At 39.0% G+C, this 21,326-nt stretch overlaps 1 protein-coding gene across 2 annotated transcripts; it reads right to left on the bottom strand.

Annotated features, from left to right (window-relative positions):
• Positions 1 to 1,040: 1,040 nt before the first annotated feature.
• On the bottom strand, positions 1,041 to 12,384 carry Samtor (S-adenosylmethionine sensor upstream of TORC1). 2 transcript variants are annotated; one of them, XM_083135029.1, is made up of 3 exons: positions 12,182 to 12,384; positions 7,602 to 7,733; positions 1,041 to 1,962 (listed from the first exon to the last, which is right to left on the bottom strand). In XM_083135029.1, exons 2-3 carry the CDS (start codon positions 7,728 to 7,730, stop codon positions 1,054 to 1,056), a joined length of 1,038 nt encoding a protein of 345 aa, XP_082991155.1. In that variant the 5' UTR covers positions 7,731 to 7,733; positions 12,182 to 12,384; the 3' UTR covers positions 1,041 to 1,053. The 2 variants fall into 2 exon arrangements, with proteins under 2 accessions (XP_082991155.1, XP_082991154.1); XM_083135028.1 differs by lacking the exon at positions 12,182 to 12,384 and adding an exon at positions 11,955 to 12,142.
• Positions 12,385 to 21,326: the final 8,942 nt, after the last annotated feature.

The raw sequence follows: 21,326 nt of genomic DNA, 5'->3' as shown, positions 1-21,326 counted from the left end.
GAATTTTTAAAGTGAACTGTGTCTGTTGATGTGCCCACGTTTTTATTCATTTAAAACTTTTGATGCATACATTGCTGAAAGAGTACAATGTGGAGTGTTGTATTATGATGTTTTTCAGTTTATTAATAAAGTGGCCAAAACATACATTTTGTGTTTTCTTTAATACAAAAAAGCTCGACTTGCCAAGTGATTTTAAATATTTAGAGGTCGTATGTTTTTGAACATGTCCTGCCCTCCCACATCAAACTTTGTCAGTGAATGTGTTCCATGTTCCAATAGCCAAGTTGTGCCTTAGAAAAAGAAACTAAATGCCTATTTGAATCTGTGTGCATTCTGAAGGACAATAAAAAAATCGACAATTGTGCAAGTACACAGGCTCTTTGTACAAATGAAATTAGTAAAATTGCTAACAATGTTACTACTATTAATCCATCAGCAGAAAAAAAATATTGTAATTTATGCTTAGTTTAAAGTGGAATCCAAACCACTATGTGGTGTACCGCTAGTGATTGAATCAAGGATACCTTCATTACAAAGTAACAGCATTAGTTACTATGCTTTCAGAAAGACCCCTCCATTGCTGGCTATCAACCATTACTTGCCAATTCTGCAAAGGCAAAGTTGCCCATGTCTTGGAGGCACGTTTAGGGGATGTGTGGGTAGGGCCTCTCACATTCTCGATCTCTGCAATTTCGGAGGTGATGTTATCAGCACCATGCTTCTGTCACCTTTACCCCCAGGTACCCATTGATTTGAGGCTGGCTGTTTCCCAGAGCTGCTTTATGTGGGGACCAGGCTGGAAAAATTCCGACCTTGGATCACCCACACCAGGTCTCCTGTGTGGCAGTCAGATGCCCAACGAACTAGACAACCACAGCTCTAATTCTGTAATTGGTTCATTATCTCTCTTATACACACTTGATACAGCTCTTGGTGAGCACTTCCAAACTAGCTATATTAGTATGAAACACACCGAACTGGTTTTTCTTTCACTATACACATAATTTTCAGCATTTTTACCACAATAAGATAAGAAAGTGTCTTAAAAATTTACTATATTTCAGGTAATTCTAAAAACATATCAGAAATGACAGTGTCCTCTTCCTCACTTCTTACAATGTTAGCAACATCAGTCTCGTCACAATTCAAATTCTCTTGAAAATCTTGAGGAATATTTAACATTATTTCACTTGAGTTAAATAGTTTTCCCCGTAAGGTAGACTTACTTGCCCAATGTTTGGAAACTGATGGATTTATATCTTTCCGAAATGCCATGCAATGTAAATGTGTCAGTTTCTGATAATACACACGTGAAAACCCCATTGAAGCTAAAGTCACCCTCCAGGATTTAATTAAGGAAGCATTTGCTGTAGGGTGCTTAGAGTCTGGTGTAATTATGAAAAGAAGTCCCTCCGTATGCAGCAAACTATATGCCTTACAACAACATGCATATCTTTGACTTGGGGATGGTAAGTACTCAAGCAGAAGAGAAAACACAATTACGTCAAAGGATTCTGCTCTCAGCTTATCAGGCAATTCCACTTCACCTTCACTTTTGTCCACTACTTCAACTTCCAAGAAGTCACACTTCATAACTTCTTCACATGCTGGAGCGATGTCCAATGCTACGGTATTAAAGAATGTGAAGTGCTTAAATGGATTGTAGCAACTTCCGACATCCAATAAATTCATTATTGCTTTTTCAGTACTAGCTTCAGAATTTACTACCGTTTCACAGTAGTTACTCACTGGAAAATGTAAGTTTACTGAATCGTAACTTGTAGAGAGAAGTTCCAATTTGCGTTTCTCCTTCAAATTTTCCTGTTCTCTTCTTCCGCTTACAAAGTAATCTATACACTTGGAAGCCACCCAGTATATCCTCGAATTACAAGCACCATCCTCTGAAACAAACTGCTGCTCCCAGAAAACTGTTGCCAGCCTATGCATTGCAGAAGCATACCTCTGAAAATAAAAAAGTTACAAAAATATCAGTTTCCCTAGCAACTAGATCTAGATACTCGAGTAAAGATGAAATATCTTATTTCACACACTTTTTATTGATTGATTGATTTCATTTATTTTACTTTGCTTTTCTGCCATTTTTGGCTAATCGCAAAGATGAGGATGATCGGTGATATGTTAGCCTAGGCCAGGATTCGAACCTGGGACCTCTGGCATCGTAGCATGCTGTGCTAACCACTCTGCCACAGAGGCCAGCCACATACCTAGTAAGCACATAAAGTAAAATATTGAAATTAACATTCACACATGGCATTCAGACAAACGGTTAAATTTAAGAAACTGAGAGCTGACTCATTCCCTGAAGAAAGTCTGCCTTGGTAGCTGTGTGTTGTGTGGATGACTTAGGTTCAAGCCCTGACCTTGGAATTAGTTTTTCATAGTGAATATCCCTTCATCAATTTCATCTGATAATTGAGATTAGCCTGAACACTCAGTCGGCAACGTGTCTGACTACCATGCTAAAGGTCCCGGGTTCGATCCCCGGCCGGTTCAAATCCGGGAATTTTTCTAACGGAAGCGGCTCTGGCACTCACCCAGCGTCGAATGACATGGGTACCTGGGGGAAGCCCTGGGGGGTAAAGGCAGTCAGGGGCGTGATGCTGATCACATCACCCCCACTCACGACCGGATCAAGAAAGTGTTGGGCGTTACCCCCACACCCCTATAAGCACATTCATGGTGTGGTGCTAAGCACAGGGGAGAACTTTACCTTTTTTTTTGTTTTACCTGAACACTCAGAAATGCAACAGAAACAATTTAAAATCAATTCTGCAAGAAAATTTTCTATGGATGTCGGAGCACCTTAATTTGGTCAAATAAAATATTTTTGAAATGTTTTACTTAGTGCTTGAAAAGATAAATCAATGGAGTTCAGTTTTATAATGTTAAAGCAGACTCACATTTATATGCAAATGCATGTTTCTAGGTACCTGCAAAATGTGTTCCAAAAATAGTTTTTTTCTTACGCATTTTGTTTTATGTTGCATATAAAGTGCATAATGTTGAGAATTTTTCAGGGCTGGCTGTTACTACTTTGGACCAATTTTAAGGTTTTAAGATTGTAGATGATTGAGAGCTGAAAGTAGTAGGATGGATATTTTACATACAGTATATGTGTCTACAATTATTGTCACATTGAAATGATATACACTTGGTGGTAAACTGACTCGAACAAGTACAAGCGAGCTACTGTGTATCATGACGAAATCGGAATCAAACAATTGGAACTTGGACCATAATGACTTCAGAATTTGTTTGTTAAAGTCTTTGTTTTAAGTCTACATTATGCAAAGAAGGCTAATCGGGACGACCTACAATTTAAAGTGGGATCCGAACCAGTATGATCCTCCACCAGGTATCAAACCTGAGATCTCTTGAGTCAAAGGACCAATGTTACCACTACTCCAGCAGGGAGACCCCTAATGAATCCAGAAAAAATAATATGCAGGCAGAGAAGGGAGGAGACGAGAATGTCTGATGAGCAATTCTCTTTAATTTACACTTACATGATGTACATTTTAAATTAAATTTGAAGTAACAGTTTATTTAAAAAGTTGGAGAGGGGAGCTTCTAGTCATGTGGGCATCAAGGGGAACAAAGCAGCTGATGCAGAAGGTGATGTTATAGCCCACCTTCTACCAGCCACGTACCTGCAGAATGTGTTTCATTGCTCCCTTCTTGAAACTTGGCAGGAAGGGTAGGATGAGATTATGAGTAACAAATTTTGCACTATCAAGCTACCCACAGGTGCATGGCATTCTTTGTACCATCCCTCCCACCGAGAAGAGGTCATTCTAACTTACGAGGTGCATTCAAGTTCTAAGGTCTTCTAATTTATTCTGAAAAATATACTCAGCTCGGAAAGCTTAAACTGTCGTCAAATATCAACATAATTATCCTCTACACGTACACATTTTTCGCAATGCTGGCACCACGATAGCATGTCCTTTGCAAACGCTTCTTTAGGAGTCTGTTTTGTACGAGGGTCACTATTTATATTTTGAGCCTTGGCAACACTGATTGAAGTTAGGCGCGATTTGACGTTTGCACGGAATCGTCTGGCATTATTGACCATAACGTACTTCAAATGTTTTGTCAATAGCTTCATTTGTGTTGTTTATGTTGCCTTGGAGATTGCGCGACAACAATAAAATGGAATTAACTAGTGAACATTTTCGTGCGATGATTTTTTACGATTTTCGACGTGGATTATCAAGACAAGAGTGCATCGATCAACTTACTTCCACATTTGGCAATGAAGCCCCATCCTTTGCCACTGTGAGACGCTGGTATAACGAATTTAATCGTGGCCGCCATTCGCTCACCGACGAGATTCGCGAAGGTCGTCCAAAATCAGTTGTTGTTCAAGAAAACATTGATGCTGTGCAAAACCTAATACTGCAAGATCGTCATGTGACATACTGTGAGATTGAGGCAACCATGGGCATTAGTTCCACCAGCATATATAAAATATTACATGATCATTTAGCTGTGAGAAAGGTATGTTCTCGTTGGATCCCACACAATTTGACAAAAACTCAAAAAGACGCTCGCGTCAATTGGTGCAAACAAATGCTCAATAAATACAATCGTGGTGCTTCAAAAGACGTATATAAGATTGTAACAGGTGACGAATCATGGATATATGCATATGAGCCGGAACGTAAACAGCAGTCGACTGTATGGGTGTTTCAAGATGAACCCAATCCAACAAAAGTTGTTCGCACTTGAAGCACATCGAAACAAATCGTCGCCTGTTTTTTCGGGAAAACTGGTCATGTGGCAACTGTGCCTTTAGAGGAACGTAGAACGGTCAACTCTGAATGGTACACAACAATTTGTTTGCCAGAGATCTTGGGTCAAATACGGAAAACAAACAAACGCCGTCGGATCATTCTTCATCAAGACAATGGCAGCTGTCACACATCTCGTCTAACAACAGACTTTATGAACAGTCAAAAAATCGAATTGATGGGTCATCTGCTGTACAGTCCTGATATAACAATAATTGAAAATTAAAAAGGGGTGTTTAGGGGTTTGAACTATAGTTTTGTTAATTATTATGGCATGGATGTTTTTTTTATGTAAGAGAAATTAATGTACCAAAACAATTAAAGTTAGATATGGTATTATTTATTGTGTTCTTAATAGTGCTTTTCAGTAGGCGAGCAGAGTTGTAAATATTTCTACAATAATATATTAAATATTAAATCATAACATATTCTAATTTCTAATTTCCAATTTCTAAATCCTAATTATCATAGTAAATTCGGCTAATAAATAAAAACCAATATAAAAAAAATTTCATTGTCCTTTTCCATCTGCCGAACTTTTGAACCGTCAACACAATAAATAATACCACATCTAACTTTAATTGTTTTGGTACATTAATTTCTCTTACATAAAAAAACATCCATGCCATAATAATTAACAAAACTATAGTTCAAACCCCTAAACACCCCTTTTTAATTTTCAATTATTGTTATACTGATTTGGCACCCAATGACTTCTTCTTGTTCTCAAATGTCAAGAATAAATTGCGTGGACAACGATTTTCGTCGGCAGAAGACGCCGTTGATGCGTTCTAAAACCATATTATGGAGGTGTCTCAAGAAGATTGGAAAAACGTCTTTGACAAATGGTTCGAACGAATGCAAAAGTGTATTGACCATAAAGGAGAATACTTCGAAAAACAATAAAGCAGTTTTCAATTCCAAATTCCTGTTTTTTCATTGTTAGGCTCAAAATATAAATAGTGACCCTCGTATACTTAAAAATCGCTGATTGTAAGAGCGGAACGGCTTGGAAATGTGTGACCATGGAGACTGTCCTTGTGTACAGGAAAGAGCCAAAAATCGTTAGGTGTGAGGTCAGGTGAGTATGGCGGATCATGTGGAATCACCTAAAATTTGTTTTCCATGAAAAACGCGTGAACAATAACTGCGTTGTCCTGATGAAAGAACGCAGCTGCAGCCTTTTCTCTCGAAATCCTGGAAGCAACTTAGTCCTCAAAAAAGCTTCATAGCTTGTACCCGTCACTGTGCTAACCTTAGAATATCAATGCGAGAGTATAAAACCTTTTCTGTCCTCAAACATAATTTTCTCGCAATGTTGGTACCTAGTTGCTGATTTGTGGCCTAGGCTCTTTTGGTTTGTTTTCACATGGCATTTTATCTTCCTTGAAATGTCGCACCTACGATCGCACATTTTTCACATCCATGACACCACCACAGCTTGTCTCAGTCAATTGAAGATGAACACCGATGGGTGTTTCTTCATGCAGGTGAAGAAAATGGATAATAACATGCTGTTCTTCCAGTATCAAAAAACACACCTGTCGCTAGACGGTGTCACTAGCTTGCTATGAGGCAGACCATGCTGCCATTTGGCCTCATCAACCTTCAAGAATGGATGCTTTATCTCAAACAACTCTCCCGTTTATATTCATGAGAAAAAAATAGGAGACCTTAGAACTTGAATGCACCTCATATTTTTATACAGAACACACACATAATTTGCTGTGCCGTGGATGTAACATTGTTTTAAGTGTTCCTTATATCTTCCTTGAATGTGCTTTTAATTTCTTCAGATGCACTTTAAAACTTCCCGAAGATTTATCATCCATGTTGGTATATGGTGATACTTACACTGTAATGAATACGGGATGGATTTTAAGGTGCAAAATTGTAGTCGGGAATGGGAAAAAAGGTTCTGAAAAAGTTTCCAAAAAGGTGCTGATAAAATTGCTTTATTCAACACTATCTTCTTCTGTACCTTCTGTATATAATGCACATGAGTGGCATAGAGAATTGTTGTTCGGCCGAATAGGTTTTGTTGAAATTTGTGTTTTCTCTCGCGGGTTTTGCTACATTATCTTGGCAACTATTTGGGCTGCAATAATAATAATAGATGAGTTTATAGCTCTCGTTCTGCTCTACAAAGTGCTCGTTCTGTTCTACAAAGCGAGACTGTAGGATTGTATGTAGCTGCTCAAGAAGAGTGGAAATCATTTATTTTTCTGTCCAATTTTTTTAATAAAACATGAAAGAAAAGGAAGGAAAAAAAGTGCTGAAGCATCAAAGAAGGGGAAAATCTCACGAAAAGATGCAACAAAGTGTATTCATTTTACTTGATTTCATGGCCTAAAATATATATCTCAAACGATCGATATGAAAACAGTTGTATTTTTGGAAAGGTGCTGCACCTTAAAATCAGTTCCCTAGTAATGAAGTATCAGATTTACTTAGTTCCAGAAACAATAACAGGACTGAGAACTAATATGTTGTTTTTTTTTCATTGCACAATTGACATTTGAGAAATTATATGTATTTGCACTTTTTTTGGTTCCCTCTCTTGCCACTTTTGACTAATTGTGAGGATTAGATTAAATTGATCAAGGCATACTAACAACGGAACATGCAGGCCATTCACTGAGAAAATTGATAGTTGATCACTTGGCCATCAAATATGGTGAAAAATAATGTGGTTAATTTTACTAATCTTTTGACCAACACAATTTTAATGCCCTTACACATGCTGTTCGCAATTAATTTATTTAATTTCTTACAAAGGGAACTCACCTGAAGAACCTCATCCTTACTGCAGTGCTGGTGCCACGCTTCTTCAGCACCTATCTGTTGTGCCTGTAATCGTAGATTCTTGTGAACATTTTTTATATAGTCAGATAGCTCCTGTCTCTCAGAACTCATATTCTATTGAGAAAGAAATACATACTATTAAATGTACAACTCTACAGGGTGGCTCAATAAGTCACTTAACACCCCCAGTACAAGGCCACTGCAGCGCGCAACATGGAAATGGTGATGACCAATCGTTTCAGGCCAAGGGGGAACCACATTGACGTCACCCACACGGTCGGCGGCCATCTTGATGTCCGCCATCTTGAATTCAACTTCCGAATTTTAAATGGGAAGGGGGTCGTGTGACATATCAAAATGGGCTAGAATTGCACGAGAAATGCAATGGTGAAGGTTTTTTCGGCGTATCTTTAACCAGTAAAAAGTTATGACTGAATTCTTGTACCAATTTGCTCCTTTTCGAGGTGTTAGAAAAATGCCTTAAAATTTGTTTAGTGCTTCGGTAATGCATCGAGATCAAAGTGACATCTATGGAGAGACGTTCGCATGCCATTGCACATTATTTTAATCTGATACATCCATGAAGAGCTGTGCATTATGAATGGTTGTCGCGAACAATTTACAGTGTAACGCTTCCATTGAATTAAAAGTCCTTCACAGTGACAAGGCTAATGTTTATGTTCATAAGGAAGTTTATAAACAGAATATGTGACCCTTGTCATCTGATAACTAACTTTGGACAAAAACTGGTTCATAACGTTCCCATAAGTGTTCTGGTGTTCTTCCCTATTGAAAAAACTCTGTAAAAAGTACCTTCTTCCATAAGCAAGGATGAAAAAAACTGTTTATTTAACAAATCCAAGTAGCCCTAAGCATTTAAGGTTCCGTTGATGGAAAATTGACTAACCAATCGTGTTCCACACAGCACACCACACCATTAACTTACCAACACTAACCATTCAGCTTTGATCTGTCGAAAATGGGTTATTAGATAAAAATCATCGAATATTCTGTTTATGAACTTCCTTATGAACATAAGCATTAGCCTTGTCACTGTGAAGGACTTTTAATTCAATGGAAGCGTCACACTGTAAATTGTTCGCGACAACCATTCATAATGCACAGCTCTTCATGGATGTATCAGATTAAAATAATGTGCAATGGCATGCGAACGTCTCTCCATAGACGTCACTTTGATCTCGATGCATTACCGAAGCGCTAAACAAATTTTAAGGCATTTTTCTAACACCTCGAAAAGGAGCAAATTGGTACAAGAATTCAGTCATAACTTTTTACTGGTTAAAGATACGCCGAAAAAACCTTCACCATTGCATTTCTCGTGAAATTCTAGCCCATTTTGATATGTCGCACGACCCCCTTCCCATTTAAAATTCTGAAGTTGAATTCAAGATGGCGGACATCAAGATGGCCGCCGACCGTGTGGGTGACGTCAATGTGGTTCCCCCTTGGCCAGATAACGATTGGTCATCGCCAATTTCAAATTCCATGCCGCAGTGGCCTTGTACTGAGGGTGTTAAGTGACTTATTGAGCCACCCTGTATAATACGATGTAAGTCAGCTAAATTAGAAAGAGGTTAAAATAAAAATTAATATTATAATCCCTAGGCATGCAAATCAAGTATTAAATCAGAGTAATTTTGCAATGCCCATACCGTACATAAGTTTTATAAATATAGCAGAAGTGAAATGCACGCAAGTGGAGCCATGTAAGTACTATTAACTATTGAACAAATATGTGCTCAAATTCTGATGCAATGATATAATGCTTGCTTACGAAGGTAAGTCATCATAAAAACGTGATCATCAAGACAGTGTAGGAAGTACAGACTTCAAGTGGTAACACTTTCGTATAGTGGAAACGGATTTCTTACTTTTTACATAAGAAAGTACTTACGCAAATCATTTTCTTTAGCATTGTTGAAGTTCGGGAATGTAGTTTTGATCCATTTTAATGCGAAATCATGTGTTTATCTGCGAAAATATCTCTCCGACACGTTATTGCTGCTGCCGCCATTTGCTTTCTGCACGTGAGCACAATGTTCCGTGTGTTACATGACGTAACCCTCAGTAAGTGTTTCAAACCTTGCCGTGTTTTCACTATAACATGATGTGTCTAGTATTTTTAATTTTTTAAAAATTTTTTAAACTATGCTTGCCTAAACTTACGGGAAATGGTTTGTGGGGCTAACGTCAATGGTTTGCAAGGTATTAGTATAATTTCAAATCCAGGCACGAAAGTAGGTATTTTTCGGTGAACAAGGTTGCAACACTGCATGCACACTCCAAATAGACAAAACACTGGCACAACGCACGATGAACCAGTATGCCATCGCCATATTGTGTGTTACAGAATCGAAATATCGAAGAACAGTAAGTACTCGTAAGAAATAGACATTATTTTCGTTAGAAATTCATTATTACACCTAAACAAATGCAGAATAGTACATTAGCAATGTAAAAAAGTGCGAAATAAATGATTTCTAGGTGTTTCACCTATACGAAAGTAGTACCCTTCAAGTTACACAAAGCATACAAACTCCATTTCTCCTTCCTGTCAATTATGTTTAAGACTGTGAACATAGCTTCCGTCAAAATGTTACTTTCCAAATTTCTAGAAATATTTGTGTAATTTGCTATGTGCCAATAATACAGTAATAAACACATCATTCCAACATACACTACTAGATCAGTTAAATTTCTAAATTATCCTTACATTTAATATGTTTAAGTATATGCTATGTTTTTTACTTTGGTATGGTTCCAACAGATTTCTTCATTTTTACACAAGAAACTACTTACGGAAATGAGTTTCTGTGGCATTTATAAGTTCGTGTAGGTATTTTCTTTCATCGTGGAATCTATTTCACCGGGAAATCATGTATTTTTGAACAGAAATATCTTGGTAACAGTTTCATAGATCAGACACACATTAAAATCGGACATTTTGTGTTTCGCATGGTTCCTACATACCAATTGTGTATTGCGGAACATAGTGCCATTATGCTTTTTACACAAAAACAAATGCAATGTTTCACATTCTGAGTGCTTTCTTTTTATTCCTTTCTTCGCTTCCGGAACACACAATATGGCAGGCACATCTTGACTCAAGTTGTGGGAAAGCAGTGTTTCAATCTTCTGCACCCAAAAATACATACTATCGTGTTGTCACCGGTGGAAATTATACATTATGCACGGGTAGCTGATAGCCCCACGAACCATACATGGATAGCCTCACGAACCATTATGCACGGTAGCTGACCGATAGCCCCTTATTTCCGATAAGGTTAGGTTTTGGTTACGTTAGGCAAGCATAGTAAAAAAAATAGGGGGGTTGAAACACTTGACAGGGGGTTACATCATCAAACGTATGCAGCATCCGGTTGTCGTAGGGCAAGCTAATGAAAGCCATGGCAATTTTGCGTCGGTCAGACATTTATCTTGAAAAATACATGATTTCCCCGTCAAATATATTCCACAATGAAAGAAAATACCTCGACGAACATTGCAAACCTTGGAGAAACTCTTTTCCGTAAGCAGTTTCTTGTGTAAAATTGAAGAAATGTGTCTCCGATGCATGAAACTGTTACCAAATATCTCTCCTACGCACAATTGTCGTTCCTTTATTTTCCTTGCACTATGGGAACCAAATGTTGCGAATGTTTGATGATGCAACTCCCTGTCAGTATTTCCAACCACGCCGTTTTTTTGCAAGAAGATGACAATTTTAACTATGTTTACCTAACGTAACCGAACCTAACCTTGCCGTGCATGGTTCATGGGGCTATTCATGAATTGGGGCTATCCGTCAATGGTTTGTGGGGCTACGCGTGCATGGTTTGTTGGGATTTTTCGGTTTCTGGGGCTATCCGTGCATGGTTCGTGAGGCTATTCATGAATTGGGGCTATCTGTGCATGGTTCGTGGGGCTATCCGTGAATGGTTCATGGGGATTTTTCAGTTGACAAGGTTGGAAACTCTGCACACCCAATGATTATGTACCACGCTAGTCAAGCTGTCTCGCCATATTGTGTCTTACGGAAGCAAAATAAGGAACAACAATAAATTACTCCTCATGTCACAAATTGAAATTATTTTCGTGAAAAAAGCAAAATACCACCTTGAAGAATCTTTCGTAATGCAGAATACGTAAGTACGAATGTTAAAAATGACGAAAGAAACGAGTGAGAGGTGTTGGGACCATACCAAAGTTTTACCGTAATTTCTCCTATAAAATTCAAGAAATACGTTTTGCGGATACGCGAAATATCAATACCTTGAAAATTAAATAAAAATTTCAAAATGTACAAAAATTCACCTGAAGTGTTTTCGTCGCTTACACCGTCAACAATGTCCACGGTGTAGAACTGTTACATTGTGTACTTCGCTTATGCGGCTACTTGAAATAAGTATAAAGAAAACCTCATGTGAATAAACAGAAATTCTGTCAACTTTGTTCTTAACGCATGCGATATAAACAACTTACACACGTAAAAAAAAAGGGGGGAGGAAAGAAATTAAGCATGTTTTTTTCTTTATGATTACCTGTTCAAATGGTGATTACGTAGTATATAATCTGGGGAGATTACCGAGAGCAGAAAAACAATAATTTATTTTATACAGCGTAATAAGCAAACATTTGTTTAAAAATCACGGTGTTGAATTTTTTCATCTTCATTTACAGGAATGGCGATATAAATAACAGAAATAAATCAAATACATGAAGGAAGAGTAAATATTTAAAAACTGAATATGGTGCAAATATGGTGTGCAACATTTCCTCCTATCCTATTTCTATACGACGCACGCTTTTAGAAGCGATATCGGGCGGGGCCACGCAGAGGGTGTGCGTGGCGATCAGCCAATGGCAGGAGTGCAACGTTGTACAGTTAGGAGACTGCGGCGCGGAAGTTAAAAGCCGTGTTCTGTATTTTCCTTGCGCGCAAGAAGTTTTCATAAAATTCGCCAGATTAAGGTTCATCATAAGATGGAGAAAGACATTTTGAACCTGACTGTCCAAGTCCTATGAATTTCCGTCGCCGACAGCCGGAGTTATCGTTCCTTGAAGAAACAAGGGAAACATCACCTTTCATTTCCTTCCGCCTGTCTTTTTCGTTGCCACCGTGTTGACGCAGCTGAGTTGTTGTGTCTAGGGAAAACTGTGGGTGTTAAATTCGCCTCGATATAAACAATGACCCTTCATTGATCTGGGCGTTCTCGAACATTTAAAGTCTGGGTCAGTTTGAGTTCAGCGTTTTCGTAGCAAGGCCGGTGTAAAATTATTCGCTTATCGTTCACTCGTGCGCCACAAAGAACAGTTTGTGAAAAGATTAAATACAGCCCTTTCGTGTGATAGCGTGTGTTCCGTGTGTACTACCTAGCACCAGTAGTACAGGCACCAAGGGTGCAAAATCTAATCATTAACCTCCAGATGAGTGACTCAGGAATGAGTGAAATCAGTGACAAGGAGACCGAGGAAGACGACGAGAGCGGTGATGAATAAATACTTTCAAGCTTCTTTCAGGTATGGGTTTCTCGTATATGCTACAGTGATATGATATTATAATCCTGTGTAGAAATATTCACTATATTATTTCACTGTACTCATATATAACGTGCATGCATTATCAAAAACAATGATTGATTGGATTGTTGTTTTAAGTCCACTTTATGCACAGTAAGGCTAATCGGGACTGGACCTACAGTTTAAAGTGGGATCCGAACCACTATGTGCCTCCACCGGGAATCGAACCCGGGACCCCTTGATTACAAGGCGACGACGCTACCACTGCACCATCCGGGAGGCCTTATCAAAAACAATGGACACATCGCGAATTTTCTGTACTTCCCTTGCGCTAGCAGTTAGTTTGGCAACAGCGCAGTAGCACTGGCTGGGTATTGGCCGAACTCATGTTCCTTCTAAAAGCGTGCGTCGTATAATCTCCGCTAGAGGCACTGGTGTTGAACCCGGTGCTTGGTATTCGTCTGCTTATAATGGAGGTAAATGGAGTTTTCGCTGCAACGTCTGATTCTTTTACATGAAGCATTTCTATGAATGTGATAATTGCTATGATATTTGGTACAGTGGTCGCGAAGATTTTAACGAACATTCTAGACAGTCGACCACGTCCTGTTATCGTCATACTTTCGTTAATAATACGAGAGAAAAAATACGCGTGGAATGCTCTTGGCAACTAAATTTTTGTGTATGAATTAGGTTCATTATTATTATTATCATCATCATTTATTTTAAAGATATACACACTGAAGCATTTGTATTTTGGATATTTACTGTCTTTTTTCTTCCGCTTTAAACTAATCGCAGCGATGATGATAATGATGATTCCATGAAACGACAAGGGGAATCCCACAAAACTTTCTTAGTGCCATCGACATGAGTGTAAGGAAACTTTCAAACCAATAGGACAAGCGACACAGGATGTTCACACTGTCACACTAGTGACACACACTTCCAGACTGTAAAATAGCATTCATTGCAAATGAGGGTCCAAACAGCAAACGACACGTTCATATGGCGTATTCGCGTGCTACTTGTTACTTCGATCGGAAAGCTCCTTAAAGGAAGGGTGCTGAGACCGAAGCGACGCGCTACAGGGAGAGTTCCCAACCAAGTGACAAGCGACATGGTGCCTTCAGTCTATTGGCAAGCGTTCGCTGGTAATTGTGCGAACAACAGATAGGCGACACGAAAAACCGCACATTACAACAACAGATCTAGGCGACACGATAAGTCACACGTGTCGCTTTGTCGTTTGTGCGTCGCTCAAACTGGGTAATTTCCTCAATAGCTTGCAACATGTTGCCGTGGTTTGTTGTTCGCGCATGCGCGATGCAATGAGTGTCTTGCTTTAGGGAGATTGCGCACCAAAGCGACAAGGGGCACGCGACACTTATCGCTTGAGGATTTCACCAACCGAACGCTGGCCTGTGCTTCCCGTCATGCCGCTACGATGTGAAATGTTGCTCTTGATTGGCTCGATTCCAAGCAACATGTGTCGCTTCGGTGTGAAAGTTGCCTTGGACCGAAGGACCCGTGTCGCTTTGGTGTGAAATCCTCGTATCGTTTGTCGCGTGTCGCTTTGGTCTAAAATACTGCTCGCTTCCAAGCGACACTTGTGGTTTGTCGCTTCGGTATGAAATATCTCTCAGGATACTATTTATATTCTAATAACATAGAAAAATAAAACTCTAGTACACAATCCAACACCTGACGTCCGGAATCACTTTGCGATGTTTCTTCTTGTGTTACGCATGCTATTTATCTATTAATTTAATTTTACTTTTCTTTCCAAATTAATGTCATTTCGTGACTGCAAATCACTCCACAAATATAACTGTTTCCATTAATTCACGTACCGCCTTTCAAGACAAACAAATCTACATAATATATTCCAAAAACTAACAAAGCCGCATTACTTTCATAAGAAAATTAGCACCGACATTGATCGCACTGCCATCTATGTTTCTCATCCGTCTGGGGAACCAGTTTCTTGGGTCGTTTTGCACACTACGTTATTCAAGGCGCTGTACTGAGGTGGGAATGTGATGTGTTGTGCAGTAAGTAGTCTGTGGGTTTGTGCAAAACATGAAAAAACAGAAATGGCGTAACTTTCAAAGGATTTCCCACGCAGTTACATCAATTATGAAGTTAAAAGTTATGAATAAATTAAAGAAAATCTGTAATGAAATTAGGCAATACACTTGGATGTCTTCCTATTTTTTTTCACCAATACCACAAATCTGTGACACTACACATATGTGGACCTCGAAAAGCTAAGGTAGAGTACAACACACATATCGTTGCCGTTGCGTAGATACCAATTTTCGTTTCGTCTCCCTCTCTATTAGCATCACGTGTTCTACCCTGGTCGCCAACCTTCGTTATTGTTGCCATATTGTCATTCCATTCCTGGACACACTCGCGCAAACATCATTGAAAACAATTGAATAGCGCTCCAGCTCGCGGTTCACACCGTTCGGCAGGGACGATAATGTGGCAATATAGCACGGCGTAGTGGTTGCTTCTTTTATGCAGTGCATGTTCATTGGCTAGCTAGTAACTAGTGTTGCAAACTGTAATAATGAAGCACTATTTCTGTCACGGAAGGGGAAAGGCAGGTAAAGTGACGGTGAGTTTTGTTGGATTGGAAGCAGCATATTTTTATTTTATACTAAGTATTTGACCGGTTTGGCGTTGTGTGCGAGTGCTTCTGAGCTGTAGACAATTTACCGAACCCATAGCTGTGTTCAATGTTATCTACTGGTTATAATCAGGGCTAGGATTTATAGGTAAATACATACTTTTAGTTTGACGAAATATCGCTGAAATTTTATGATATCTTTGCGAATAATAATGTTTGTAGTGATTTAAGGTACATTTTATTGTCAATATTTTTCCATATTTCTAACTTTAATAAATACTTACTTTTACATATTTAAGGAAAATATACTTAATTTTACATATTTCAACAGGTTTAATTCACAAATTGTTCATATTTCATAATATTGGAATTGTTCAAAATAAATAAATTATGTGGCTCCAACAGCATTTCAACTCTTGGCTCCGGCACGTGTTCTTGTAGAAATGGCATAGAGGAGGCTGTAATTTTTGCTGCTTAATGCGATGCATATTGTTTTCTGTGTTAAAATTGCCATGCTTTGATGGGTGACCAAGTTCATAGCAGGGCCGGCGGAAGGGGAGGGCGAACCGTGCCAACCCCCACAGAGCGACAAATTTTCAGGGCGGCAAAATTTGAAGAGAAGAAAAAAATAAGCCTATTGAAAACTGTGGTCGAGCGAGATAATCTTTTGCGCTTAATAGTATTGAAATAGCATAAGAAGTCTCATTATTTATTTTATATTTATAAGTTGTACTTAGGAATATATTGATTTTCAATTTCCCGTTCCTGCGTAATGACGGGGGGGGGGGGGGTTCGAAATGGAGCGGCATCTGCCAGGGAGGCAAAATGACTAGCGCCTGCCCTGGTTCATAGCAAAAGAAAAAGCCGCGCAGCTTATCGTCTAGTGGCAGTATATGTTATTATTGTTTTGGAAACCGGCATCGTTTGTAAATGTACAACAAAGGCAACCGACTGTCGCCGATCACAGAGAGGAAATAATAATACTGCTTGAGGCGGACTGTTGTGGTCCAATTGTCGCGGATTAACACGTTGGCATGTTATTATCTGCCGTTGCAGTTCCGTACCAGTGTATACGGGTTTTGGTTGGTTGGTTGGTTGATTTGTTGTTTTAAGTCCACTTTATGCACAGTAAGGCTAATTGGGACTGGACCTACAGTTTAAAGTGGGATCCGAACCACTTGTGCCTCCACCGGGTATCGAACCCGGGACCCCTTGATTACAAGGCGACGACGCTACCACTGCGCCATCGGGGAGGCCCTATATATGGGTTTTGGGAGTGAACAGTTAGAACTCCACCAGTGCAATAATACAATGGAAAATAATATTTTTTTAAAATTTTGTTTGAAGTCACTCAAATAAGGAATCATATGAAGAAGTCTTCTTTGCAGCATTTTTGGTAATTTTACGTATGTGTTAGTTCATATTTTGCGAATTTTTAGTCCAGATGTATGTAGCTACATACAAAGCCACTTGTTAGTACATATTAATCCTAGTCCTGGTATAATGCATGACATTTAAAACTCAACGTTAGATAGACCTGAATTCTCTAATTTTATTGTTGTACGTAACAGCTATGCATCGGCGCACTGCAGCGATTTTTCTATCTGTTCCATTAGCAACACTGCTTCTTGAGTTGTGTCGCGCATCGCACGGCAGAAATATCTGTGCTGGACTCTATGTACCCAGATGTAGAAGTAGAAACAGACGGTACCTGAAATCAGTGATGTACGTCTACGCGTAAACAACGAAAGTCTACATTCTACACGTAGACTATTTTATACACGTAGATTACGTAATCTATGTAAACAACATGGCGAAAGGTGATAACTTAGCAAAAGGTGCCGTGGAATTAAAAATATATATATACTATATACTACGTATCAGTTGCTGATATGTGAGGAGAACTTTTCATACTATTTCTTCCAAATTCGAACAACTTCTCACCTAGGAAGAAACCTAATATATGAAATATTCTAGTGTTTTATGGGGAAAAGACCACTCTTGCCTCACGACTGCCATCTGTTGTTGTTGTTTTGCATACTATTTATCTTCTTCCATAGTTGGTAATAGAAGAGAAGATAAATTTTGTTGTAAATAGGGTTCTTTTCATTTCATTAGAAACCAATATATTTGAAAATGTCACTTTCCTTTCATGAAAGCCTTGAAAATTAATTTTCCTGCACTTTAGATTGTCTACGTAGTCTATGTAAACTACAACCCTATGTAATCTACGCGTAGATTACGTGTAGACAACGCATGTAGACGCAAACTTATAGTCTACGGCACATCACTGCCTGAAGGGTAACATATGTTGTTTATGAACATTTTAGGTTGAGAGCAGTGTTATTGTCAAATAAAGTACGTCTATTACATTAGCGTGTTACCTTTCCATGAAGCATAATAGCTCGAAGGCTTCGTGCAAGTGAATATAGCTCTCAACACGACATTCCACAATAGCAGCTATAATTTTACGTCATTAGGTTAGGAGTGTTAGATTTGGAGTTGATAACAATTTCGGATGTGTTCTTCACTATTTTTGTGTGCACACAAACAGATTTTACTATAAAAAGTGGCGTAAGTACTCCGAGATGGCGTGTTTTTCCTTACGCGTGTCATATTTGGGATCAAATATCTCCGTTATTTGTGTTTTCCACGTGCTGGAACGAATTTTATATTTCGTAAAACATCGAAGTCAGTCGATTAAAAACAAATTCAACGTAATTCTCGAAGTAGTACAGTGAGTTAACGGCCCCGAGACCTCTTTATGTAACCACTTTTATCTGGATTCTCGTGTAAAGAAATGCATAAACTACAAGTTAACATACATAAGTGTGTGTGTGTGTTTATGAATGGATGATATTCTGCAAACAACTTCCCCCACAATTCATTGCGCGGAAACACGTTTGATAAGCATTGCGCTCACAGATGTAGCACCGCTACAGCTACATCTACAAATTTTGTAGCGCGCTACTTCCGATCACTGGCTTTGGTTTTATTGTTGACAAGAATTACTTCAAGTTACTTCAATAATATTGCAAAATCAGGAGCAATATTTAAGCTAAGAGATTACTGTTATTTTGTTGTCATTATGTAGGTATTAAATAAATGCGCAGACCCGCGACTCCTGTGCACCGTACTCTCGCGAGGAGGGGAGGGGGAGAGTGGGCCATGATTCCTTATGGCCCAAGCTGAACGGAAGAAGGGAAAGCTGCGCGGGGACTTTTCGTCCAAGGTTTTTTTTCCTTGTGGTCGCTCTATACAGTAAACCTGTTCTTTAACAGTAACACTTAATGTATTTTAAAAATAAGCCTAGTATTTTTCGTCATTTAAACTGTAAATATACAGATGTGCATGTTTTTCATTGGAGGGAGGTGGAAAGTAGTAGTGGGCGCCAAAAATCTATCTCGCCCGGTTGAAAATTATATTTTGAGCCTCCCTGTTGGCAATGTTAGTGCCTCTCCGATGGCGTAGTGGTTGTAATCAAGGTGTCCTGGGTTCGGTAACCGATGAATGCACAGTGGTTCGGATCCCATTTCAAACTGTAGGTCCAGCCCCTATTGGCTTATCTGTGTACAAACTCAATCTACATTTCTACCATGTCTCTATTTTCAGAGCCCGGCCAGTCATTTACCATTTTCCTTTTTTATTTATTTGCTTGTTCAGCCCCCAGAGCAACGGGCCCCCCCTCCCCTTAGCTATGAAGCCAGGAATCCTTGCTTCGAATTCTGAGTAATGTGCAGTGGGGAAGCGTGGTGTTACTGGAAGCGTAGGCACAAGCGTGAGAGTTCGTGTTGTTATGGGTGCGACTTTTTTTAAAATATAAAAAAATATAACCTTTAAAGTTATTTTTGAAAATGTAACAACATATTCTTGCATCTATCAACGTATCTGAATAGTAACGCTTGATATGTGCTAACTCGTAAATCGTATTTCTTGATTTTATTGTAAATTGATGCTTTAGATGTCATTCGAGTGGCAGTCCTCAATGTTCCCATGCCCCTTCTTTCTTCCTATGCCCGGTAATAGGCTTTTATGCTTGTTTCTGTAGCGTTCCAGAGTAATACAAGTCATTATTCCCCTTGCTCACTTCACGCTCACAACAATGAAACCCGAACCCCGTGGCAGAGTGGTTAGCACATCGCGCTACGACGCCAGGGGCCCTGGGTTGGAATCCCGGCCTGGGCATAGATATTTCTGAGTGTCCATTCGTCAATTTCATCATATCAACACACTTCCCCATCTTCGCAAATTAGTCAAAAGTGGCGGTACAAAAAGCGAAGTAAAAGGAAATAAATCAAGGAACAATAAAAAATATAAATGATCGAAAAGAAAAAGAAAAAGATAAAATATAACAATAGAACAACAACGCAACAGGAGTAAATCGAGAAACTAACGAAAACGCAGAACACTGTGATAGAAACAATTTTTCGCCCTCGGATCAAGTTGTCTTTGCCTTTCTACCCTCACCTTCCCTTTCCCCTCGTTGGATTTGGACACCCCGCGCTGAACAAGAAACAGATGTGAAGCCCAGTTTGTACCGTGTGTCCAGCGTTGCCAACCTCCCAATCAGGAAAAGTGTGCTGATTAAACTCTTAAATTTTGCTAAATGCAACTAAATTGTGCTCGGATGATTTAGGTCTTAAGTTCATTTTATGCATCTATTTTGGGCGCAGTTGTGACGTGAACATGCGTTGTTGATTAGTTAAACAATATTGGTAATCCCCCCATTAAATTAATTACAATGGTTTAACCAATATAATTGGTTCAAACGCTTGAAAAAGTTTGAGAAAATTCGACGACTACAAAAGGCTGCGGCTTGTTTTATCAGTCATCCCAACTTTCTAGCAATTTCCTTCAAGAGAATGTTCTTCGTGAGCTAAGTACGGAAAGATAAAGAAAAGATGAAAAGAAGACGGTGGACCAGATGTGGCTGGATCGGCATGCTACCTTTTGTTTGAAACAAATAAGATCTGACAATAATCAGATCAAATAAGATTTTTTTTAAATTTATTTTTTCAAAATATATTCCTCTGAATTCAATTTATCTGTCGTGTTTATAGATGATGTTATATTTTACCATTATCCCAAACACAACAAAGTTCAAATTGTACTACATTTAGCACAATTACGCTAGGGTTGGCATCACTGCGTGAGGCCGGACTCTGTGTTCATTTCGGGCGAACGCGCCCCTGAAATTATGCTTTCCCGCATGAATCACATAGAATGTTATGGGACCAGCTGAGGCCCTTGGAGAAGTGGCTCGACACGTGACGATAGAGCCCCTGGCAGGGATGGAAATTTGTGGAAATTCTCGTAAGGTCTGGAATTTCAGTTTTCTTGTATTAAGGCGTCATTCAATGAAATTATAAGTAATAAAATAATCCGTAATAGCCAAATATATTAGGGTAAGCCCGGCCTCCGGGCCTCTTGTGAGGCTTCACCACTGGTAAGGTGTGGGTGTGCCAAGGTATAAAAATAACCGAAATATATATACGAAAAGAAGGCAATTATTTTCTAGCGACGTCTAG

The sequence above is a fragment of the Lepisma saccharinum genome, chromosome 14 (assembly GCF_977018435.1).
Source record: "Lepisma saccharinum chromosome 14, izLepSacc3.1, whole genome shotgun sequence".
Classification (NCBI taxonomy): domain Eukaryota; kingdom Metazoa; phylum Arthropoda; class Insecta; order Zygentoma; family Lepismatidae; genus Lepisma; species Lepisma saccharinum.
The sequence above is the reverse complement of the archived record's forward strand: the minus strand, read 5'-3'. Positions and strand labels throughout refer to the sequence as shown.